Consider the following 26,320-nt stretch of genomic DNA (forward strand, 5'->3'; position numbering starts at 1 on the left):
TACCAGGCACTAGAGATATAAAAAGGCACATACGGCCTCTGTACTAGGTAGCATACAGGCTCCCCTGCTGTAACAGAGACTGCTGAAATATGGTAACTCAGACAACATAGAGCTTTACCGCTTTCTCCCATAATCATAGTCCGGAACGAGCAGACCTGGGTAATCAGAGTGGCTCTGCCTGAGCATCGGTTTCCAGGGGTCTCCAGTCATTGCCATTTCTTAGCAGCAGGAAGGGGCAAGAAGGAAGCACAGAGCAAATGACTTCTTCAAGTAGCTGAAACCTCAGGCTATACACATTCCTTCTCAGATACCATCGATCAGACAATGCTAGAGCTACTAACTGCAAGAGAAGCTGGGAAATAGTTTTTTTATGGGTTGCTATGTGCCAACTAAAACTCTTAGATTTCCACTACAATAGGAAGACAGAGAAAATTGAGACTGGGGACAGTTGGAGGTCTTTCTCACAGACTCATAACAAAGAGAGATAGTAATCATATAATGCAGTAAAGGCTCATAAGTACAAAAGTAAGTTCCAGTGGCAGAGCAGAGGGAGAAATTATCTGTAGCTAGTGTGAGGGCCAGTGTCAGAGGACATATTTCAAAGAAGATAGGGCCTGATGCTGGGAATGATGATATGCTGGTAGTAAGAGAAAGACGACAGGAAACAATACCAGTAGAAAAAAATAAGTGTCTTCTTGTGAAGATAGCAGATTGAACACTTGTAGCTATTTTAACTTTTTTCCCTGAAACCTCACTAAAACGACAGTATTTTCTGTATCATAAACCCCTGAACAAGAAAAACAGATGGGGAAAAAACAGCAACAAAATTTTGGAAGCAGGAAAGCAGATGGAGAATGGAAAAAGAATTAGCAAATTCAAGAAAACTGACTTCTCAGCTAATAGTTAAAAAACAAAAACAACTTTAAAAAACTAACATATACTCAAATACTAATATATTCCCAATACTCAGGAAATAATGGTACCAGATATTTCTGGAAGTAGGAGTACTGAAAAAAAGATCATTGGGGTGAGTGTTTAGCCTAATGTTTAAAACACTGTTTAAGACACCTGTGTGCCATATTGGAGCATCTGGGTTTGAGTCCTGGCTCTGCTCCCAATACAGCTTCCTGCTAATGTGCACCCTAGCAAGCAGCAGGTGATGGCTTATGTAGTTGGGTCTCACCCATGTGGGAGACCTGATTTGAGTTCCCAGCTCCTGACTTAAGCCTGGCACAGCCCTGGCCATTGCAAGTATTTGGAGAGTGGACCAGTGAATTGGAGTGTATGCATTCTCTCTTCTCTCCTCAAATAAAAAAAAATTAATATATAAATTGAAAAAGAAAAATATTGTCAGTGTGGTTAAGAAAGTTTAGACTGTTGCATCCTCTCCGCTCCACACACTAAATGACTGCCCCCCCACACATTAGCAGAAAACTAAACACATGTTCTCTGGAAAAAAAAAATTAAATGTAGAGTCTTTGACTGGAAACACCAAATATAATAGAGGTTGAGGTTCCTTATTAAAAATAAGGGATTTGGCCGGCACCGCGGCTCACTGCCCTTCTTCCAGTCCAGTTCTCTGCTGTGGCACAGTGGATTAAGGTGCTACCTGCAATGCAGGCACCCAGCTGCTCCACTTTTTTTTTTTTTTTTTTTACAGAGTTTATTTATTTGAGAGATAGCTTTACAGACAGTGAGAGGGAGAGACAGAGAGAAAGGTCTTCCATCCGCTGGTTCACTCCCTAAATGGCTGCAATGGCCAGAGCTGTGCCAATCAGAAGCCAGGAGCCAAGAGTTTCTTCTAGGTCTCCTACATGGGTGCAGGGGCCCATGCACTTGGGCCATCTGCCATTGCTTTCCCAGACCATAGCAGAGATCTGCTCCACTTTCAATCCAACTCCCTCCTAATGGCCTGGGAAAGCAATGGGAGATGGCCCAGGTGCTTGGGCCCTTGCCATCCATGTGGGAGATCCAGATGGAGTTCCTAGGTCCTGGCTTTGGCCTGGCACACCCCTGGCTGTTGCAGTCATTTGGGGAGTGAATCAGCTGATGGGCAGTCTCTCTTCCTGTCTCTCCCTGTCTCTTTGTAACTCTGCCTTTCAAATAAATAAATAAATCTTTAAAAAAAAAAAAAAAAGAAAGAAAGAAAAGAAAGAGGCTGGTACCCTGGCTCACTAGGCTAATCCTCCGCTTGCGGCGCCGGCACCCTCAGTTCTAGTCCTGGTCAGGGCGCCGGATTCTGTCCCGGTTACCCCTCTTCCAGGCCAGCTCTCTGCTGTGGCCAGGGAGTGCAGTGGAGGATGGCCCAAGTGCTTGGGCCCTGCACCTGCATGGGAGACCAGGAAGAAGCACCTGGCTCCTGGCTTCCGATCAGCACGGCCATTGGAGGGTGAACCAACGGCAAAGGAAGACCTTTCTCTCTCTCTCTCACTGTCCACTCTGCCTAAGAAAGAAAGAAAGGAAGGAAGGAAGGAAGGAAGGAAGGAAGGAAGGAAGGAAGGAAAGAAGGAAGGTAGGAAGGAAGGAAAGAAGGAAGGAAAGAAAGAAGGAAAGAAAGAAGGAAAGAAGGAAGGAAAGAAAGAAGGAAAGAAAGAAGGAAAGAAAGAAGGAAACTTTATGGCTACCAGGAATACCTTTAAAAAATACAATGCCAAAAAAAAAAAAAACCCACTGAATATCTAGTTGAGAAAAGTCTTTCAAAAAGTGGAACAAAATTATTTAAAAAGAAGGAAAGGAGGATTTAAAAAATAGAGGACTAGTCCAAAAGGTTCAATATACAAGTGTCAGACATCCCAGAAAGAACAGAAAAAACAGAGGGGAGGAATCATCAGTGAAGCAAGAGTTTCCAAAATTTGGGGATCTGACCTCTCAGATTGGAAGGACTCAACACAATGGATGAAAGTAGACACGTTCCAAAGCATATCATCATGAACTCTCTGAACACTGGAACCACAGAGAAGTTCTTAGAAACTTTCAGAGAGTAAAAACAAGTCAAATGAAAAGAGAACAGGAACTAGATTGGTTTCCAATTTCCCAAAGACAACAGAGCCAGAATGCAATGAAGAAATGACTTCAAAATTCTGAGAGAGTTCTGTAAACTGACCATATTTTTTTTTAAGGTTAATTTGTCTGAAAAGCAAAGAGACAGATAGAATTCCTATTCCCTTGTTCACTCCCCAAATGCCACAGCAGCCAGGGCTGGGCCAGGCCAAAGCCTGGAGCCAGGAACTCCATCTGGGTCTCCCACATGGATGGCAGTGACTTGGTTCTTGTATTTGAGCCATCACCTGCTGCCTCCCAGGCTGTGCATTAGTAGGAAGCTGGAATTACAAGCACAGCCAGGACTTGAACCCAAGTACTCCAATATGGGTGCAGGCAGAACAAGTGGCATCTTTTTTTTTTTTTTTAAGATTTATTTATTTATTTGAAATGCAGAGATACAGAGAGGTAGAGGCAGAGAGAAAGACAGAGAGAGAGGTCTTCCATCCACTGGTTCATTCCCCAAATGGCCGCAACGGCTGAAGCTGCACCCATCTGAAGCCAGGAGCCAGGAGCTTCTTCCAAGTCTCCCATGCAGGACTTGGGCCATGTTCTGCTGCTTTCCCAGGCCATAGCAGAGAACTGGATTGGAAGAGGGCAGCCTTGTCTTGAACCGGCTTCCAGATGGGATGCCGGCACTGCAGGCTGTGGCTTCACCTGCTATGCCACAGCATCACCCTCCCCCCGCCGCAAGTGGTATCTTAACCACTATGCCCTCTGTGTCTGGCCATATTAACACTCAACTGTAACAGCAAAATGAATCAACTTTGTAAGATTTCAAAATATTACTTCATGCATTTTAGAAGCTATTTGAAGATATGTTACACGCATTCATACACAAACAGGAGCAAAAAAGGAGTTAAGAAAAGGCAGGGAAGGAACAGGTGTACATCTGGAAAGCAGCAAAGCAAGTGCCTAGGAAGCTAGTGAAGGGAGATCCTGGACCACATCTCTGCTGCAGATACCAAAGATAACCAGACTAAACTGAAGCAAAGCAGAAGGTTGTAGGCAAGACCTCCTCTGAGAGAAAAGCTAATGGAAATGGACTTCTTAATAGAAGGCAGTTGGCAAAGAGCAGGAGATTGCCTTGTTGAGAACTGCTTGGAAAATCTAGCAAGAAGAAGGGGAAGGCTAACATGGTAGAGTTCCGTGCGTCACTTGTATCTGGCACTTCACTTCTGGACACAGGAAAGGAGCGTATTTCCTTTCCCTCTTGCACTTAAGCAGAACTGCGTGACTCGTTCTGGCCAGTGGATTTAAGCAAAGCAACACGTTCTAAAACAGCCGAGGGGCAGCTGTGCGTATCTGAGTGCCTGGGTTTGAATCCCAGCTCCCCTTCTGATTCCAGCTTCAAGTGATAGCTCAATACTTGGGTTCCTGCCACCTACATGGGAGAACTGGATTGCGTTCCCAGTTTCTGGCTTAAGCCTGTCCCAGCCCTGTCTGTTGCAGGCATTTGCAAAGTGACTTAGCTGATGGGAGATTCTCTCTCTCTCTCTCTCTCAATCTCCCTCCCTCTTTCAAATTAAAAAGGAAAACAAATTAAAATTTAGCTTAAATAAATAAGACACAGTCCAAATTCTTTACCATTTTACTGTTGAGAGGTAGGTTGTTGGTATGGTATAATCTGGCCTGTGTTGACTAAAGGACAAGATAATTAACACTAAGAAAAAGTATGCAGGAAAGGCAAAGAATTCATAGTTTACCATAGGACTCATCCGTGGAAGTATCTACCTGGTCAGAGAAATACAAATGCTAAGAAGAGATCTCACTAAAATGAGGATACAATGATCTTGGCAGAATGAGAAAAGTGATGATGTGTGGTAGGAGCACAGGTAACTTCGAGAAAAACACAAACGTAAAAAAAAAGGAGGAGGAAACGACTGCCATCTATTCAGTTAACTTGAAAGTAAAAGCTGAATAATTTCGGAGATGTGGTGAAATGAGAAAGAGACAAACATCAGTGACACATTCTAGGGTGTGGAGAGATACATGAAGTCGTGAAACAAAGCAGTATAGGGAAGGCTGTATGGAAGCAGACGTCAGTCAGAGAAATAGTGGGGCAGTGATAATCTTCAAGTGTGTGGGATCACATAATCCACCATGTTACATGGAAAATAAAGGAATCTTGGAAAGCTGATCATCATCTCATTATCACTCTGCAAAATTATACCAGAAAGCATTGGAGTAAGTGCTGAAGTCCTCTGTGCGCTTTATGGTACCATAGCAGATAGAAAATAAGTATGCTTTCATTACCACCTTGCAGACTCTTAGTGAAGCTGGAAACGTTTCTTATTAGTTTCAAAGACAAAACTATTTCTCTACTCTCACACAGAACTTGTCCTGCCTTTCAAATTCCACTGTAAAGTACAGTTTTAATTACCATCAATTTAAATACAATGGTTCCTTGGAAACCATCGATGACTTTACCTGTATGTTTATATGCGTCTAGTTCTCCATCCTGTATCTCCCCTTTTGACTTTATAAGTCCTTAATATAAATATCAAAAGGAAATAAACTTTTTCATATTTCTCTATTTTATTCTCTCATTGTTTCCACATTTGATTGCTGCCTGGGCACAACCTGACATGGTTAATTCGTTTATTCATTTACAAATATTGATAGGACTTAATGCACAACCAATTTTAAAAACCAGGAGGGGCCAGCGCTGTGGCGTAGCGGGTAAAGTCACCGCCTGCTGCGCCAGCATCCCATATGGGCACTGGTTTAAGTTCTGGCTGCTCCACTTCCGATCCAGCTCTCTGCTGTGGCCCGGGAAGGCAGTAGAAGATGGCCCAAGTCCTTGGGCCCCTGCACCTTCGTGGGAGACCTGGAAGAAGCTCCTGGCTCCTGACTTCGGATTGGCCTACTTCTGGCCATTGCCACCACCTGGGGAGTGAACCAGCAGATGAAAGATCTCTCTCTCTCTCTCTCTCTCTACCTCTGCCTCTCTCTAACTCAGCCTTTCAAATAAAATAAATAAATCTTAAAAAAAAAAAAAAAGAATACAGCATCTAAAAACACTAAGCAAAAATTTTTGCTCTCATGGAGTTTCTTTTTTTTTTTTTTAAGATTTGTTTATTTATTTGAAAGGCAGAGTTGTAGAGGGAGAGGGGCAGATGGGGAGCAGGGAGAGGAGAGGAGAGGAGAGAGAGAGAGAGAGAGAGAGAGAGAGAGATCTTCAACCCACTGGTTTACCCCCAAATGGCCACAGTGGCTGGGGCTAGGCCAAGCTGAAGCCAAGAGCCTGGAACTCCATCTAGTCTCCCACATGGGTGGCAGGGACCCAAGTGCTTGGGCAATCTTCTGATGCTTTCCCAGGTGCATTATTGGGGAGCAGGATCAGAAGTGAACTTGATCCAGTGCTCATTATGGGGATGCTGGCATCACAAGTGGGGGCTTAACTTGCTGCTTCACAAGGCCTGCTCTGGAGTTTATCTTCTAATGGGGGTGTATAACCAAGTAAGCTGGAAAAGTTACAGGATGTCAGAGTGTGCTAATTGCTACAGAGGAAAATAGTATAACAGCAATGAGTAGAGAATGCTGGGGTGGTAAGATGGCATAATTTTCATAAAAAGAAGTGTCATGAAAGGAAGATAAAATGTGCACACAGGGGAGTTGATGCGCGTATTCAAAGGGGAAATACAGCCCCTTAGGTCCTCCAGTATTTATAAAATTATAGTCTCTACTGCCACAGGCATGAGTTTTGGTGGCAAGACCTGGAATTATAAAAGAATTTTAATTTTTATTTCTGGGAAGAAACACTATGCTAAGTTAAAAGCGTCAAATTTCAGATTCTTAGGCAAGGGGCCTGTGCTGTGGCATAGTAGGCTAAACCTCAGCCTGCAGTGCCAGCATCCCATGTAGGTCCCGGCTGCTCCTCTTCTGATCCAGTTGTCTGTTCATGGCCTGGGAAAGCAGTGGAAGATGGCCCAAGTCCTTGGGCCCCTGCACCCACATGGGACACCCAGAAGAAGCTCCTGGTTCCTGGCTTCAGATCTGTCGAGCTCTGGCCATTGGGGCCATTTGGCAAATGAACCAGTGGATGGATGACCTTTCTTTCTGTCTCTCCCTCTCTTTGTCTGTAACTCTGCCTCTCAGATAAATAAATAAAATAAAATAAAACAACCCGATGCTTAGGCAAGCGCAGGAGCCATTCTTATCCGTAACAGTGAAAGGAGTAAGGTGACTTGGATTGTAGACTCTTGAAAGCAGTCCTGAGGACTAGCATTACAAGGCAGCAGGTAAATAAAGCATCAGCACGCCGACTTCCCAGGGCAGCAGGTATGTAGCGCTGCGGTGAAAAAGAGGCACTCACGAGGCTAATGCATGCATAGGCTGCTTGCTGCCACAGCCTTTGGCATCAGATAACTTCTGTCCTCTGAATGCCTATTTGACAATTGGCAAAGCCACAAGATGGGTATTTCTAAAATGAAACATCTGCTTCATTTTGCCTAAGTCAGCAAGTATTCAGTATTTTGTTGCTTTTTTGAAGGCCCTGTGCACATGCCACAAAATTGATAATAATAACCTAAGAGCTATATCATCTTGCCACTTTCAGCTAGAAGCTTATGTACAAGTAACTACTAATAATCTGTGGACTTTTGTTCTTAATATGATAACAGCATCTTGTTTTCAGTGCCTTCCAGGAAACTAGATAACTGTTTAATTTGTTATATTTACATTTTTAGAACCTAAGTATTCATATCATTTATGTCAAAAAAAGATTCCAAATTCCAGGGCATGGCAACTGTGCTTGATTGTTGTAATCACATATTAAGTAATTCTTTATAAATGTAAGCACACTCCAATGCTATCAAATAATCACTTGTCTATATATTATTATGTAGAAAAAATTAGAGTTAAAAATATTTACATAAACAAGGCAACCATTTTTCTTTTCTACCGCTGTAAAGCAAATTTGTGTAAGAATGAATTTTGTGGATGAATAAAGAAAGTATGTATGTGTGGGGTGGAATATTATTCAGTCATTAAAAAGGAAAGAAATCCTGTCATGACATGGATGAACCTTGAGGACATACGGAAGTGAAATAAGCTAATCAGAGAAGGACAGGTACCTCATGTGATTCCACTTGTGTGAGACAGAAGTATCTAAAGTAGTCAACTCATAGTCACAGCAAAAGGAGAAGGGTGGCTGTCAGGGACTGGCAGAGAGAGAAATGGGGAGTTACTTTCAATAGGTATAGAGTTTTCGAATTTCTCATGCACAATGAGAAATTTCTAGAGATCTGCTACACAATAGTGTACTGACAGTAATACTTGCTGTGCACTTAAAAAATTAGAACAGATCTTCTGCCATTTTTTTTTCACCACAGTTTTTAAAATGTATTTGAGAGACAGAGACCAAGAGCAAGAGAGAGATCCTCCATCCACTGGTTCACTACACATATGCCACAGCAGCCCGGTGGGGTCTGGCCAGTTAAGCCAGGAGCCAAGGATGTAATCCGGGTTTCCCACGTGGATGGCAGGAACCCAATTACTTGAGCCATTACTGATGCATCCCAGGCTCTGCATTAGCAGGAAGCTAGAGATAGGAGCTGGAGAAAGAAATTGAATCCAAGTACTCCAGTGTGGGACTCAGAGCATCTGGGTTCCATTTTTTAAAAATGAGCTTATGTTGGCCAGTGCCGTGGCTCAGTAGGCTAATCCTCTGCCTTGCAGCACCGGCACACTGGGTTCTAGTCCCGGTCGGGGTGCCGGATTCTGTCCCGGTTGCCCCTCTTCCAGGCCAGCCCTCTGCTGTGGCCAGGGAGTGCAGTGGAGGATGGCCCAAGTGCTTGGGCCCTGCACCCCATGGGAGACCAGGAGAAGTACCTGGCTCCTGCCATCGGATCAGCGCGATGTGCTGGCCTCAGCACGCCCGCTGCGGCGGCCACTGAAGGTGAACCAACGGCAAAAGGAAGACCTTTCTCTCTGTCTCTCTCTCTCACTGTCCACTCTGCCTGTCAAAAAAAAAAAAAAAATGAGCTTATGTCTTGGAAAAAAAATTGAAATTTATAAAATATTTGTGACCTTGTTTTGTGCCATTTTTCATAACAAAATCTACACTGACTGTCATTGAGGTCCTTGGTCGACAGCAACAAAACCAACTTGAGAACCTGATCAAAAGTGAAAGTTCCTAGAAGCATGTTTGAGGCACAGGGAGATGAGAAGCTGGAGGGACAGGCTTGAAAAGAATCAAAAGCTCTCCAGAGGTCTGGGCAGCAAGAACCTCAGAAAGCCAGTGTGGTCCCTGTGCTGCTGTTGGCCCTTCTCTGCCTTCTCACCCACTGCCCTAAGAAGCCCCAAATGGCCTGATAACTCATAGAAGGAATCACAGGGTTCTCTAGTGAAAGCATTTCTCCCTTGTGTACTAAAAATCTTTATGTCAGCAAAGCTTGGAGTCATGGGGATTAGAAGCCATCACCTCACTGTCATACTTTGCTTCCCATCGCACACCACTTGCTTCATCACTCACTAGTTTAGGATGTGTGTGTCCTAAAGGATTATGGCAAAATCATACAAGGTTCATCTGATTAACATGGGCCTAACTAGCTCTAAATGACTTGTTCCACAGTTTCAAAGGGCCAGATACTTCAAGGTGTTAGTGACCTAGTGAGATCAACGTTTCCCACAGCCTCAGCCCATTTCCCCGTCTCCACCACGGTGAAGTGAATTCTTTGGTCAGTTGCATCACATAGGATTCCATGACTGTATATATGGTATTCTGTAAGTTCATGGATGTGCTAGTAGCATAGGCTGAATTTGGATTAAATATCTTACAGTGAGGACATCAGGGTCCATTCTGTGTGGCTCTCAAGAGTGAGGTCCTATATCCAAGGTGACAGTAGCTGCTGGAAAACTGGTTAGTCAGCAATGACACTGCAGGACAGACTAGGTAAAAGAAAGTCTTCAGTGAACCCTGGCATAGCTTCCATCTCTCCACCCTGTCTACTTTGTGTGAATCCACGTGGGGTAGATACACTGACTGATAACTGAGGACAGGACATTTTGCTCTATTTGTGGTGGCTTTTGGTAAGTATCCATATAAATTTTAGGTACACATACTCTAGACCCATCGACATACCTGCTCCTCAGACTTCCTTATTACTGTCCTCCAAGCATGCCAGGAACTGCTGTGGCTCCTCACCTACAGCTCTCCAAATCTTCCTCTGGAAAAAGCAGACAATAGAACAGTAAGATGTGCTGCCAGAAGTTCCACAAATGAAAGCATTCCCTTTTCCACTGACCTTCAGGTTCTAGTAAGTGGGGCTGACTGATACCAGCTATTATTTAGAGCCATTTTGTAAGTCACACTTGAGTTTCTTCCTCTTTAATTATGGGGAAATCCAGAAAAGCCAGTGGTTGAGAGGGTGCTGCAGGAGCAGGTGTGCTGGATGTGTGAGCCTTGTTATCCGCAAGTCCACTCAGGTCCCGCCCCACATTCCTGCCAACACATGGGACTTCTGCTTGGTAATGAAGCACAAGCCTCGGAGAACACCCAGCTCTCGGTGGGCACTTGCATTACACAGTCATCTACTGTATTTAGTCTCTGTCAAATCCAGGTTATAAGCCAAGAGTTATTTTTCAAAAATGTGGTAGCCTTTGACACAGTGAGCATGACTTTATTCCAAATGCCACTTCTACAGTTGTCCCGCAGAGTCTTCTCTGGGCTTGATAGGGTATCCCAGTCTTCAACAGGCAGATCAGACACCTATCATTAGATCTGATGGCCCATGGGCCAGATGGCGATGTTGCCCGCACTGTAGCTTGAACCAGTGGAAGGGACCCCTCCTGCTTTCAGCCATATTAAGCTGGAGGCCTTTTAGGTCTCCCACTGAATGGATACGAGAAGCAAATTATACTGTACAACTTGTCTCCAAAACTCAAAAATGCCCACCAAATTATGATGCTTCTTTCTTCTTGGATGGGACATATAATACCACAACTTGTCTTCTTTAGAGAGGTTTCCTCAGTCTACGGCCATACCACCCTGAACGCGCCCGATCTCGTCTGATCTCGGAAGCTAAGCAGGGTCGGGCCTGGTTAGTACTTGGATGGGAGAGAGGTTTCCTCAACCTGCCTCTGATTAAGGAGCCCACTTTCCAAGAAACTTCACAGAGATTTCTGGCTACTGTGTTTTCACAGGCTCTATCTTTAGGATACAAGGGTTTCTGAAATTGTATCAGTCATCCAACACTGGTACTTGAATAGAAACTCCGTGACCTTGATGTGAGAACATAAGACCACACTACTATGGCAGCATTAGGAAGCTGTCTAGATTTGTATTCCTCAGATAAGGGAGGACCAAAACAGGTTTTGGATACTAGAAAAAGTCATATGCCTGTATTGTCATTTTAGAAAGCTCTGATGTGAATTCAAATTATACCTCTGTTACTTAACAATTTTAAGGCAGTAATTTTAGAGGCCATTTGAATTCTTTGTACAGTGACAATTTGTAAAAATAAATTAAAAATAAACAAATATTTAAAAAAATCTCTAATAAAATACAAGAGAACATTTTAAAACTTCCAAATCAGAGGTATGTTTCGAAGTATTTTGTTTGAACTAATTTTTTTAAATGTAAAGCATATACTTTTTGTTAGTTATTTTGTTAATTATTGTTTCCATGCTTGAGTTTTTCCATTATGTCCTTTGACAGGGTAGTGACAAAACTCCTAAGTGAATATTTAATTTAGAAGTATGGGGGGCAGGGTGGGAGGGGTAGCACCGTGGCTCACTTGGTTAATCCTCCGCCTGCGGTGCTGGCATCCCATGTGGGCGCCGGGTTCTAGTCCCGGTTGCTCCTCTTCCAGTCCAGCTCTCTGCTATGGCCCGGGAGGGCAGTGGAGAATGGCCCAGAGATTGGGCCCCTGAACCTGTATGGGAGACCAGGAGGAAGCACCTGGCTCCTGGCTTCGGATCAGCACAGCGCCAGCCATAGCATCCATTTGGGGAGCGAACCAACGGAAGGAAGACCTTTGTCTCTGTCTCTCTCTCTGTCTATAACTCTATGTGTCAAATAAAAAAAAAATTGAAAAAAAAAAGAAGAATACTGACCAGCAACTTAAAAAAAAAAAAAAGAAGTATTGAGGCCGCACCATGGCGCAGTAGGTTGGTCCTCTGCCTGCAGTGCCGGCATCCCATATGGAATGCTGGTTCTAGTCCCAGCTGCTCCTCTTCCAATCCAGTCTCTGCTGTGGCCTTGTAAAGCAGTGGAGGATGGCCCAAATCCTTGGATCCCTGCACCCACATAGGAGACCTAGAAGAAGCTCCTGGCTCCTGACTTCGGATCGGCACAGCTCTGACCATTGTGGCCATCTGGGTTGCGGCCATCTGGGGAGTGAACCATCTGACGGAAAACCTCTCTCTCTCTGCCTCTCCTCTCTCTGTGTAACTCTGACTTTCAAATAAATAAATAAATCTTTTTTTAAAAAAAAAGAAGTATTAACATTAATGCTCAGTAAACAAATTCCCTGCAAAAAAAAAAAAAAAAAAACACTGCTAATAGTTCTAATGTTAGGCAACTTTTTATCTTGGGTTTTTTTGTTGTTGTTTGTTTGTTTTGGTTTGTTTTGTTGTTTGCACTGCTAATACCTCTTTCCCTCAAACTTCCCCATTCTCTCTGCCATTTTGCTGTTTCCCCAATGGCTGTGTGCATGGCTATGTACAGCCATTTTTTCATGCTCTAAGATGCACTGAATGCCCATTGTGTGTCATCACTTAAAAACCATTGGATATTAATCAGTGAGCAAAGTATTCACAGCACTTGCGTACGTCTCACAACCTGCAAGCCAGAAGCATGGATGGGAAAAAGATGCTGTTCAATAGTACTGACCTTGAACATTCAGTGATTCTGCCCACCTGAGAAACAGACTGTAGCCAAACAGAGCAGCTGTTTTTTCTTTCCATGGGGTAAACTGTTCTTGTAGTTCACTTTGGTGAGGAGAGAGAGGCTGAATGGAAACTTTATTTCTTCCCACAGTAGAATCCTAAGTGTGAGGAAAGATGGAGATGAGTTTCTTTTGATACTCGCAGTATTCCTTGGCAGTGTTGCATGCCCACTTGGGATTGGTTATAATTAATTCATAGTGACACCATTCTGCTTGGCTGAGTGATTTTCCCCCAGAAACCTTCAGCTGTGTGCTGGACTGATCCAGACATAGTTTCTCCCAGATGAATAAGACAGAGGGAAGGGGCTTGGGAATTGAAGTATGTCCAAGAGAGCAATCATCATGGATGTCTTATAGAAATTAAGATATGGAGGAAGATAATGATACATGGGCATTAGTAAGCAGAGACTGATCCAGTTGGTCTTGATGACATTAAATAATTCTAACATTAAAGATATGCTGGGAGGCTATGAAATTTTAATAAAGATATAGACTGTAAATTTGTATTTTTGGAGGTACTGAATGTTTCTGATGGTGAAAAAGCAGTTAACAAGACAGGAAGAATGGTTGGAGAGAAAAGTTCATTAGACATGAGGAAGTTAAGAACTTGGGAGGTATCATTGGACAGCTCATCCAAGTGGATGTTAAAATCAGTAAGCAGAGTTACAGGAGTTCAGATTGAAAGAAAAACACAGCAAAAGTGCTAAAATCTTTTGTACATGGACAGTGACCAAGCGGTTGGCAGATAACCCCAGATGATAGAGCCAGATGGCATAAGCCTCAAAGGAGCAGGGGATTTTTACTCAGTGGGGGTTGGGAGAAAATGATTATGTGGAAGTGGCATTGGGGAAGCAGAAGTCAGTCCTCTTACCCCTGCAGAAAAGACAACCTGAGCGTGCTGCGGGGGAAGCAGTGTTCTCAGGGGCCAGCAGGTTTCAGTTAGGGTAAGAAGGAGAGAAAACCTTCCGAGTGGAGGCTCTACCTTTGGAAATAGAAGAAGATTTGCTGATAGTGTAGCCTTCAATAAGAACTGGCAAATCTCCCATTTGGGAGGAATAAGATGGTGCCAAGAGCTGTGACCTTGTTCCCTGTTCTTCATAATTCACCTGCCTATCACATCATCATCATGGTGTTTCTAGGAGGGTACCATATCTCCTTCATCATTGTTGCCAGAGAATAGTCTCAGAGCTCTAAATTCCTCTATAACACACATGAGATTGGGTTGGAACTCGTTTATTTATTTGTGTCTCTCTTATGTTCTTGCTGTTCATCTCTGCCCCTTATTTTCTCCTCCTTTTTTTTTTTTTAAAGATTTTTATTTATTTATTTGAAAGACAGTGTTACAGAGAGGAAGAGGCAGAGGCAGAGAGAGAGGTCTTCCATCCACTGGTTCACTCTCCTAATGGTCAGGGTTCAGCCAGATGGAAGCCAGGAACCAAGAGCTCCATCTGGGTCTCCCATGTGGGTGCAGAGGCCCAAGGAATTGGGCCATCTTCTGCTGCTTTTCCAGGCACATTAGTAGGGAGCTGGATTGGAAGTGGAACAGCCACCCCTCAAACTGGTGCCCATATGGGATGTCAACACTGCAGGCAGAGGCTTAACCTTTTAAGCCACAGTACCAGCCTCCTCCCCAATATCTTCAAATGACCCATTCATTCAAGGAGACTTTCAAAGCCCAAAATGAAATAGAATTAAAGTAACATGCGGCATTGGGACGTCCTTGGTGTCCGTCCAACGGTGCCTGCACACACTGCGGGCCGGATGGGGCGCTGAAAGTGGCACTGGGGCAGGGTAACCTCTTTGCCTCCTTGTCCCCTGGCGCCACCCAAACATCGCGCGGGCCATCGGCACCATGAAGATCTGAACCTTGGAACATGTCTTTGACCACCCATGGGAAACCATTAGAACAGTTGCAATGCAAAAGTACCAAATTCCGATGAACCCGAGTGTGGTTGGAGCGGATGTGCTGGACAGACACGTGGACCCCTCTGGAAAGCTGCGCTGCCACAGGCTCCTGAGTGGGGCCTGCCTTCCATCGTGAAGTCTCTTATCCGTGCAGCAAGAACCAAACCCTACATGTAAGAACATTCTGTTGTTGACCCTGTATCGAGAACAATGGAACTCAAATCTACTAAGATTTCATTTACTGGAAGGGGAGAGGGAGCTGGAGAGGGGAGGGTAGCGGGTGGTAGGGACGTTATGGGGGGGGGAAGCCATTGTAATCCATAAGCTGTACTTTGGAAATTTATATTCATTAAATAAAAGTCATAGACTGTCTCAGAGGGCTTTTCTTCATTTTTCACTTTTTCTTCCTCCAGTAATGTCAAAACTCCATCGCTAACCATGTGATCTATGATGCAGGATGTCTTGATGTCTTTTTCCAGAGCTTCTCTATGTTGCAATAAACAATTCCGAGCTTTTGCAAAAAAAAAAAAATTCATTTACAAATATGGTTTCAGTAGATGAGAGACTCACGTACAAATCACATTCTCAGGATCCAGAAAAAACTGTTTCATAATCACTGTGAAAGGAGTCAGCCTCAGCAGTTACCTTGAAGGACTGATGGCAAGTACAATGTCTTCAAATGCTAATAAAGGCCGAGAAGCAATGGAGTGGGTAATACATAAATTAAATGCTGAGACTGAAGAACTGGTAGCATCGGCAAGAGAAAGCATAAAGGCCCTGATGGTGGTGGCAGCTTTTGTAGAGAAATGACAGCGGTCCGTTCTCCATCGGGCCACCAGTTCTCCAGGCCGATGTATCTATTTGTTATTTAAAAAGTACGACTAGGGGTCGATGCTGTGGCATAGCGGGTAACGCATTGCCAGCATCCTGTATGGGCGCCAGTTCTAGCCCCAGCTGCTCCTCTTCCCATCCAGCTCTCTGCTGTGGCCTGGGAAAGCAGTAGAAAGGACTTGGGCCCCTGCACCCGCATAGGAGAACCAAAGAAGCTCTTGGCTCCTGGCTTTGGATAGGTGCAGCTCTGGCCATTGCAGCCAATTTGGGAGTGAACCAACAGATGGAAGACCTCTCTCTCTGTGTCTCTCTCTGCCTCTCCTCTCTGTGTGTAACTCTTTGAAGTAAAATAAATAAATCTTTAACAACTATATTTTAGGTAGAATTTTTTAATAAGGTGCAGTAAGACTATGTGACTTTTGATCAAAATAAAATATGCAGGGCTTCTAAATCAGCAGGATCATCTGAAATTAGTATTGTCTGAAATGAGTATCTTGATTCTCCTGAAGTAGAATTGAAAGCTTTTCATACAGTAGAACTCTACCTGTCTTTGGACCCACCCCAGAGTAAAACAGAGCCTCCTCTTCCAAACACATCACTGTGTTACTGCTGTAGAATTCAAGAGCTTGCATGAGGGAGTTCACTGTAAAAGAAGAAACTGTACAGTTTTAAAAGACATTAATTTTTTTAAAAAACTTTTATTTAATAAATATAAATTTCAAAAGTATGACTTTTGGATTGTAATGGTTTTCCCCCCATAACCACCATCCCACCTGCAAACCATCCCATCTCCTACTCCCTCACCCATCCCATTCTTCATTAAGTTTCATATTTATTTATTTATTTATTTGACAGGTAGAGTTAAAGAGAGTGTGAGAGAGAGAGAGAGAGAGAGAAAGGTCTTCCTTCCGTTGGTTCACACCCCAAGTGGCCGCTACAGCCAGAACTGTGCCATTCTGAAGCCAGGAGCCAGGCACCTCCTCCTGGTCTCCCACAGCTCACATGGGTGCAGGGGCCCAAGCACTTGTGCTATCTTCTACTGCTTTCCCAGGCCACAGCAGAGAGCTGGATTGGAAGAGGAGCAGCAGGGACTAGAACCGGCACTCATATGGGATGCCGGCGCTGCAGGCGGAGGATTAACCAAGTGAGCCAGGGTGCTAGCCCCCAAGATTCATTTTTAATTATCTTTATATACAGAAGATCAACTAAGTATATACTAAAGATTTCAACAGATTGTACCCACACAGACACACAAAATATAAAGTACTGTTTGAAGACTAGTTTTACTGTTAATTCTCATAGTATAATACATTAAGGACAGAGATCCTACATGGGGAGTAACTGCACAGTGACTCCCGTTGTTGATTTAACAATTGACACTCTTATTTATGACATCAGTAATCACCTGAGGCTCTTGTCATTAATTTGTATAAAATAACTTGCTCTGCTGAAAAACCAGTGTTTTTATTTGGTACTTAAATGATATTTTTGGAGTGAACATTTAGCACAAGAATATATGACTCCAACAAAAAATATGATTTTGTTACATTAAAGAGTACTGAATTGATTTGCCAAAGTTTTCTAATTTAGTAAAGTTACTCCCTTCCTTGGATCCTTGGATTTGTTAAAAAAAAAAAACCAACATGATATTGATACTTATAAAGAATTGTTACTCTATGAGGAAAGCAAACTGATTAAACTTATCTTGAGTTAGGTTTTAAAAAAAGAATTGTTATTCATTATCAAATATTGAGTTGTTTTTATAAAGATTGATTTATTATTAATTTTTAAATATTCATTTATTATTTATTTATTTTATTTATTAGAAAGGCAGAGTGACAGAGCAGAAGAGACAGAGAGGGAGATCTTCCATCAACTGGTTCACTCTCCAAATGGCCACAATGGCCAAGGTTGCACCAAGCCAAAGCCAGAACTCCATCCAGCTCCACGATGTGGGTGGCAGGGACCCAAGCACCTGGCCATCTTCCACTGCTTTTCCAAACACACTAGCAGGGAGTTGGATTGGAAGCAGAACAGCTAGGACTTGAGCCAGTGCTCTGACATGGAATGCCAGCATTGCAAGCTTCATATAGATTTCTGGCTACTATTTTTTCACAGGCTATATCTTTAGGGTATATGGGTTTCTGAAATTGTATCCAGTCATCCAACAGTGGTACTTTAATAGAAATTCAGCGACCTTGATGTGAGAACATAAGACCACACTACTATGGCAGCATTAGGAAGCTGTCTAGATTTGTATTCCTCAGATAAGGGAGGGCCAAAACAGGTTTTGGATATCAGAGAAAGTCATATGCCTATACTATTGCCATTTTAGAAAGCTCTGATGTGAATTCAAATTATACCTCTGTTACTTAACAATTTTAAGGCAGTAATTTTAGAGGCCATTTGAACTCTTTGTACATTAACAATCTATTAAAAAAAAAAGACAAACTCAAATAAAATACAAGATAACATTTTAAGACTTCCAAACATATTTCCTAGTGTAAGACATGCCTCTGCATAATACATGAACATTTTAACATTGAGCTTTCAACCCCAAAAGCATGATTTTCTAAAAATTATAGTAATGTTAAATTAAATGACTAGGGATATAAAAGTAATGCTGATTAAATTAAAACTTTCAGTTTAATAGCATAGCCTTATTTAGATTTCTCTTAAGATACTGCACACATCTATCTAATTTCACATTCATAAAAATGAGTGGTAAAACAAAAGCAAATTAAATACCCCCCAAAACTAAAAGAACAGCAACAAGTTAAATGAATTGCGTTTTTTTGTAATCTGTCGAAGCTGTTAAGAGAACAGGCAATAAAGATTTTGCCTAATCCCATGTTGGAGCACCTGGGCTCCATATCCAGCTCCAGCTCCAGCTTCTGCCTGCTAAAGCAGACCTGGGGAGTAAGCTAGGGTGGCTCTAATAATTAGGTTCCTGCCACTCATGTGGGAGACCTGAATTGAGTTCCTAGCTCTCAGCTTCAACCTCAGCCCAGCCCCAACTGCTATGGGCATTTGGGGAGTAAACCAGCATATAATCTCTCTCTCTCTCTCTTTGCCTCTCAAATAAATACATTTTTTAAAAAATGGTAGCAGTTTTCTTTAAAATTTCTGTATAGTATTATAATCCTTAAGAAAATTTTTTTAGAAATAGCCACTTGGGGATCCGGTGCTGTGGTGTAGCAGGTAAAGCCACCAACTGCAGTGCCGGCATCCTATATAGACACCAGTTCGAGTCCCGCCTGCTGCACTTCCAATCCGGTTCTCTGCTAATATGCCTGGGAAAGCAGCAGTGATGGCCCAAGTGCTTGGGCCCCTGCACCCACATGGGAAACCAGGAAGTTGTTTCTGGCTCCTGGCTTAGGGTTGGTCAAGTTCTGGATGTTGCAGCCATTTAAGAGAGTGAACCAGCAGATGGAAGATTCTCTCTCTCTCTCTCTCTCTCTCTTTCTCTCTCTCTCACTGTTCATTTCAAATAAATAAATAAACATTAAAAAAAAAAAAAAAGAAATGGCCACTTGTGTATCTCTCTACTAAGAATTTTGAGGAGGGGGCCGGTGCCGCAGCTCACTTGGTTAATCCTCCGCCTGCGGTGCCAGCATCCCATATGGGCGCCAGGTTCTAGTCCCGGTTGCTCCTCTTCCAGGCCAGCTCTCTGCTGTGGCCCGGGAAGAAAGTGGAGGATGGCCCAAGTGCTTGGGCCCTGCACCCCATGGGAGACCAGGAGGAAGCATCTGGCTTCAGTTGCAGTGCGCCAGCCATAGCGGCCATTTAGGGGGTGAACCGAGGGAAGGAAGATCTTTCTGTCTCTCGCTCTCACTAACTCTGCCTGTCAAAATAAATTAAAAAAAAAAAAGAATTTTGAGGAGAAACAGGGAAGCAGCAAATAGAATGAAAGAGAAGTTACCTTTTGCAATGATTTCTTCACACTGTGGCAACAAACGTATTTGTAGTATTGGGCTCCTGAACTAAGCTGTGGATTCAGCATTGGAGACAATGAAGATAGGTGAAAGTTGAGGAACCCGAGAGTGACAAGCAACCCACTGGCTCTTCACAAAGATCTTGATGCCGCAAGCAACTAGTCAGATGAGTTTCCTGAAGGATTGTTGACAGTTTAGAAATTGAGACACGTGAGATCCCTTGCTCAAATATTTAGCACTTTCCCTCTCTGTAAGATTAATTGATCCAATACAACAAAATCTGTCATCCATCATTTGCCAGGCACTATGATTGTTAGATACTTAGATGAAAAATGTTTGACTCTCAAGGAGCTTTGAATGGAATGGGAGGCATACCAGCAAATCCAGTGAACTCATTATGAAGATTGATGTGACCAGGATTGCAATATGATAGTTTTCCAATGAAATGATTATAAGAGGAGTCCTAATAGAGAAGTCAGTGGCAGGAAAGCCTTCTCAGATAATACGATTCTTGATCTGATTACTGGAGGAGAAAAGGGAATCTGGTAGACAGAAGAGAGGTAAAAGACACTCTGGGTATAGAAGACAACATATGTAAGGGTGTGAAACAAAACAGCATGGCCTTGATACTTGGCTTCCTGATTCAACTGGGAAACAGATGACACAGTGAAATAACTGTTTCCAGAGATAAGGTCAAAAGCACAAAGGATGCTGAAGAATTCAAGGATGGTAACAGTGGAAAACCTTTAACCACCTGTTTGGAAGAGGCAAGGAAAAGAGAATATTACCAGACTGTGTGAGAGTGGAAGCCGTGGAGAGGAACTATCCAACAGGAACCTTGACTGCAAGCAAGGGAATAAAGCCACTGCCAAGCAGAGACAAAGTGGATACATTCTCTGACTTCTCTTTCCTCTGGTCTCCAGTCAGAACTTCCCATTGACTGAACCCATTACAAGTCAGAGGACAAGGGAATTTAGGAATGGTTCCTGAAAAGGCCAGGCTTCTGAGACTACAGAAGAGCAGAGCCAGATAAAGCTTCCACCTGCGGTGCTGGCATCCATATGGGTGGCAGTTCATGTCCTGGCTGCTCCACTTCTGATCCAGCTCCCTGCTAAAGGCCTGGGAAAGCAATGGAAGATGACCCAAGTGCTTGGGCTCCTCCACCCATGTGGGACACCTGGAAGAAGCTCGTGGCTCCCGGCTTTGGCCTGGCCCAACCCTGACCATTGTGGCCACCTGGGGAGTGAACCAGCGGAGGGAAGAGCTCTTTTTATCTGTCTCTCTCTGTAACTCTGACTTTCAAATAAATAAATAAATCTTTCTTTAAAAAAAAAAAAAAGAACTGAGACTAAATCTCTGATGACTATACCTGTAACTAATACTGTAATAGATCTGTTCAGGCAGCTGTAACACACTTTGAAAGGCTGAAGTCAGAGCTCAGGGTAACAACATGTGGATTCTGGTGGGGACCCTCTTCTGCAATATAGAGAGCCTTTCTCATGGTATCTTTATGTGGTTGGAAGAAAACTGGGGAGCTTTCTGGAGTCTCTTATGTAAGGACACTGATTCTACTCATGAGGGCTCCACCTCGTGACCTAAATTACATCCCCAAAGCCCCACCTTCTAATACCATCACATTGGGAGTTAAGATTTCAGTGAACAATTTGGGGGAGACATAGACATTCAGCCACTAATACTGACCTTGTTTCATTCTACATTTATGGAGGGGCTGCTGAATTATGTGACAGAAAAAGAATTCTAAAGATTTGATTTGCTATGCAACTTCGGCCTGTCACCCAGTCTTTCTGTATGCCTATTTTTAACCACCATGATATAATAATTATTCAATCAGGTATTTTAAAACAAAGCAAGTAATTGTAGGACAGTGCAAGATGACATACCATGTAAGTGCTCTCACTTCACTATCTAAAACAACCGCTAATTTAATTTCTGTCTGTGTATGAAACCGGCTTTCCTATTAGTCTCAGAATATTTTTATCACTTAACACACTTCATAGTTGATGTGTAAATTCTAGTTAAATCATATCAGAATATCTTCAGATTCTGTCATGGCGCTGAATTATTTGAAGTTGCTGTCATACAACCATTTCTCTTTTTATTTTTTAGGTCAATAACTCGATCTTACTACCGCAACTCAGTTGGTGGATTTTTAGTATTTGACATTACTAACCGGCGATCTTTTGAACACGTGAAAGATTGGTTGGAGGAGGCAAAAATGTATGTACAACCATTCCGGATTGTGTTTCTGCTAGTGGGACATAAATGTGATTTAGCTTCACAACGTCAAGTTACAAGGGAAGAAGCTGAAAAATTGTCAGCAGACTGTGGTATGAAGTACATAGAAACCTCAGCCAAAGATGCTACGAATGTTGAGGAGTCCTTCACCATCTTGACAAGAGACATATATGAACTAATTAAAAAGGGAGACATTTGTATTCAGGATGGCTGGGAAGGGGTTAAAAGTGGTTTTGTTCCAAATACTGTGCATTCTTCTGAGGAAGCAGTAAAGCCCAGGAAAGAGTGCTTTTGCTGACTTCTAACATGCCAAAGAACTAACAGGAACAGATTGGATGTCATTTCAGGATAAATAACATCCAGCAGAGTGATGCAGTGAAAGCATTAAAAATAAATTATAAACCCACGCTAACACTATTTTGTAAGGTTTTGATTCAGAGCCCTGTGCTTACTTGTTACACTATCAGATTGGATATTTTGCTAAATTATCAGGCAAAGCGGATAATTTCAGAGACTCCTGAACTTGGAGTCTCCACATAAGTACCTGCATTCTCACTTTGCTAGCATATAGCTGACCTCAGTGTTCAGATATGTGAACATTACTCATTTTTCTTGACCGTTAAAAATGGATTTTTGTATATGTATAATCTGATTGAAAAGATTGTATCAGGAATATATTATCTTACGTTAATTAATATTGAATAGTAAAGTGCATTTAAGAGTACACCGTTCACTTGCAAGGTAAAAAATCTCAGAAGTATGGACTAGGTCTCAACTATCAGTTCCCTGTTTTAGGTACCAGTTTTTTACAACTTTTCAAAATATTTATGCTCCCTTAATTCTGTTTGAAAACAAGAAAAGCTTTATACTCATTTTTGTTTACTAATTTATTGTTCCTGAAACTTTTGTGTTTTATAAGCTATCTAAGGATCCAAGCAAACTATTTTAAGCAGATATTTGTAAAAATAAGAACAAAGGGCCACTTATCAGCAAATGTTTTGATCTTATAGTGTACTGTCTGTGATTAGAAAAGAAAAACAAAATTTATTTATATTCAAAGAAAATATGCAATTTACTTTAAACTAATCACAAAATTAATAATATAGGTTAGTAATAGCGTTTTTGCCCAAGTAAATTTCCAAATTTTCCCATTTCCGATACAAGAAGAATGTAGACATTTTTATGGACAAAGGAAAATTGGTTAGATGTTTGATATATTTAGCATTGAGATTGCATTTTACAATCATCATTACAAGGGAAGGTAGAATAATCAGTTAGGAGAGTAAAAAGCCTTTTGAGTTTCCTAATTTTTAACTTATTGATTAATCTTCTGTGGAAGGAGAAAGTTTATTGATTAAAGTCCTCTGGAAGGGACATTTTGATCACAATGTCAAATATTTTATTATATTTATTTTCCTCATGTTCTTTATAAAATGTTCCTGATCACGGAGAGGGTACTAAACCTGCATTTTGGAATCATAATGTTTTTACTGTTAAACAAACTATAATTACTTCATATGTTTGAAAACCAAGGTGGTATAGTAGAAAGAATGTTTAACAAGAAATCAGAAAACCTGCTTCTGAGCTTGCCTTTGCTAACCAGTGTTTGACCATGACTAAGCCCTAAGCTACAGATTTTTCTCATCTGCAAAATGAAGCTAATATTGCCATTTGTTGTTATTTCATGGAATTATTTTGAGAATCAAGTGAATCCTATTAAAAGCTTTTGTAACTAAAGAAAGCATTCTATAAATGTGAGATTGATATCAGCTGCTCATGAGAATTCTTTCTCCTGTTCCTTCCTTTCACTCCTGTTCAGAGGGGACAAAAGAAGGTACTTTTCTTTGTGGACTTGGGAGAATTCTTGACTGAAACTTATTCTCTGCCCTTTTACCCTGAACTGCTGTTCCTCTAAAGTTAGAAATGATAGGGAGGGAAGTCCCTGGGGAACCAATCACATCAAAAGTTACGTTTGAATGTGTTTTTTAAAGTGCATCTTTGAAGTAAATATTTACTTGTATTTTCAAATACTTGTACATTTTCTAGGTTCATGTAAGTATTTTTAATAGTGTTTATGGGAAGAAGAATATAAATTATAACCACTAGAAAAGTTTTGAATATTTATATTGACTTTTTATTGATAACCTTAGATTAATTTCACATGAAGGAGTTCAAACTATAACTGACCAGATGAGAAAATGCCTGTCCCCCAAAATGTGAACTAGTCTATTTTAAACTACAGTTTAAAATCTGACATGATAATTTTCCATCACTCCAAAATGGCATAAACTCAACTACTTAATATCCAACAGTTTATAGTCATGTGTGCCTGTTTCTAAAGTTAAATAGCTAAAATGTGATTTAACTTGCATTAGCACCCTTTGTACCACCGATGTCGTGTGAGTCCAGAATTGAGGCTGAAGGATGTGATGTGTAGCAAGATGTAGGACAGAATTAAGGAATTAAGGAACTAGAAGAAACAAATGGGAAGGTAGGGCCCCCAAAAAGTTAATACTTGCATGAGCAAAAGCAAGCCTCGAACTGTGGGCTCCTGGCGCCTTGATTACCCTGCTGGGCTGGGTGTGTACATGTGTTGGAGAGTGGGGGCCAGAATGTGATGTGAAGGAAAATGTGATCACTGGAATCTGCAACATGCTAAAACTGGGCTAACTCATTTTTATATTATAGAGGAGCTATTTGTAGGTAAAACAATAGTAGTGTAAATTTTGATGACTACAGAGATCTGAATTCTTAAATCAGATTGCCAAATATCTCTATAACCTTAGCCAGAGATCTTTATCCATTTCTATATATAAAAATAGCTGACTTATTTTCTTATACATCACTACAGAGGATATGGATAATAATGCCAAAATAGTAAAAATGTTTGCTCCAAGAAAACATATTAACTGAATTTCTTAAAAAAATCAGATATAGATTATTTTATATTAAAATTACTTCATTTAAAATGTAATTTAAATTTAAACCTTATTTAAATTAAAAAATTTAAAACTGATCAATGATGCATCTAATTACTAAATATTTTAGGTAAGTGTGATTTTTAGAAAGAAAGTAAAAACTGTCCCAACCCTATGGTAAGTTTTTCCCTGAGAGAATTGCTCATCTTGAGTCGCATGAACACTTTTAGTGCATAAAATGATGTGATGGTTCATTAAATGGTAAGCTTAAGCCAAAATGTTAAGTAAACAGAATGCTTTTAAATGTGGCCTTTACATGCATAACGTAGGAAGCAGGATTTCTTGAGCATGGAAACTTGAGAATTTGCTTCTAAGTTTCCAAAAGCCTCAAGCATGCCATGAAATTTTGGTGTGTAGAAACCCAGTCTTTCATATTGTTGTTAGCTTTGCCAGCACAAAATCCTTTCATCCAACTTGACATGATTAAAAATCGGAACCTATGGATTAATAAAATCATTTTAGGAGTATTTTTGTCAGATTTTATACTGTCCTTGGTTTAACTAAGAACAAGGTTTCATTGACTTTGAAGCGTGCACTGTTTTTGAATACTTTCCTTAGTCTGACACTTGCATAGTGAGAAGGAAGACTCATTTCGTAAGGTAACCCCATTTGTTTCCCAGTGACTACCTGGAAAGATTTAGCTTGAACATGTAAAGGAAACATGTACTCTTTGGGGGAACAAAAAATGAAAGACTATAAAGGCTTTAAAGTTAGATCCTTTGTATTTTAAAATAGTAAAATACATTCCCAACCAGAAAAGCTAACTCTTGGAAACCCTGTAAATGATAGCCATCTTTGCTTCAGAATCTTTCCAAATCTCAGTGTTTTCACCAAACATGACTTAGCAACTGATCCTCACCTGATCTTAAAATAACTAACAAACCCTACTCCTGAACCTGAATGAACTGCTGCATGGCCTGGTATTTCTATAATGCTATTATTCGATGCAAGTAGACACATGAGTGATGAGCTGTGACAATCTGCATCAATCATTACACAATCTAGTTCACATACTGCACATGGTCATGGTAGGAAGTACATGAAAACAAAATTCGTTAAAGGTATAGAAACCATTAGTGTCCTGTGTTGTTATCTCTTTGGGTAAATGTTTTGTCTTTTTTTGAATAGTGCCTAAAACGTTAATGTATGTGACATTCAGTGACAGCTAATTGATGGTTAATTGTGTTAAATTAATCATATTAAATATGGGTTCCACATCCTTGGTTTTAATTTATTCATTTCATAAAGTAATAAACACGTTTTGCTCTCATCATGTCTTGGCATTTTTTTCCAGAATGATAGCCAATAGAAGTAAGATACCATATAGACTTGAATATGTCATTAATGTTATTTGATTTTAAATAATGAATAAAATAATGAGAATGAGAACTGTGATTGTCATAGGATTGTTATGCCATCCATCTTCGGTGGTGCTTTTAAAACTGAAGCAACTACTTCAATTTGTGTGTGTGTGTGCGTGTGT

General features: G+C 41.4%; 1 protein-coding gene and 1 pseudogene across 1 annotated transcript in view; both read left to right on the top strand.

Annotated features, from left to right (window-relative positions):
- Positions 1–26,107, top strand: part of RAB39A (RAB39A, member RAS oncogene family) — a 44,542-nt gene extending 18,435 nt beyond the window's left edge. The window contains exon 2 of the mRNA XM_002708498.6: positions 21,731–26,107. Coding sequence (XP_002708544.1) covers positions 21,731–22,157 — 427 coding nt within the window. The 3' untranslated portion in view covers positions 22,158–26,107. The remainder of the gene's footprint in view (positions 1–21,730) is intronic.
- LOC103350470 (PRELI domain containing protein 3B-like) lies at positions 14,785–16,535 on the top strand (annotated as a pseudogene).
- Positions 26,108–26,320: the final 213 nt, after the last annotated feature.

The sequence above is a fragment of the Oryctolagus cuniculus genome, chromosome 1 (genome assembly GCF_051225735.1).
Source record: "Oryctolagus cuniculus isolate XC-2025 breed Fujian yellow rabbit chromosome 1, ASM5122573v1, whole genome shotgun sequence".
NCBI classification, from domain to species: domain Eukaryota; kingdom Metazoa; phylum Chordata; class Mammalia; order Lagomorpha; family Leporidae; genus Oryctolagus; species Oryctolagus cuniculus.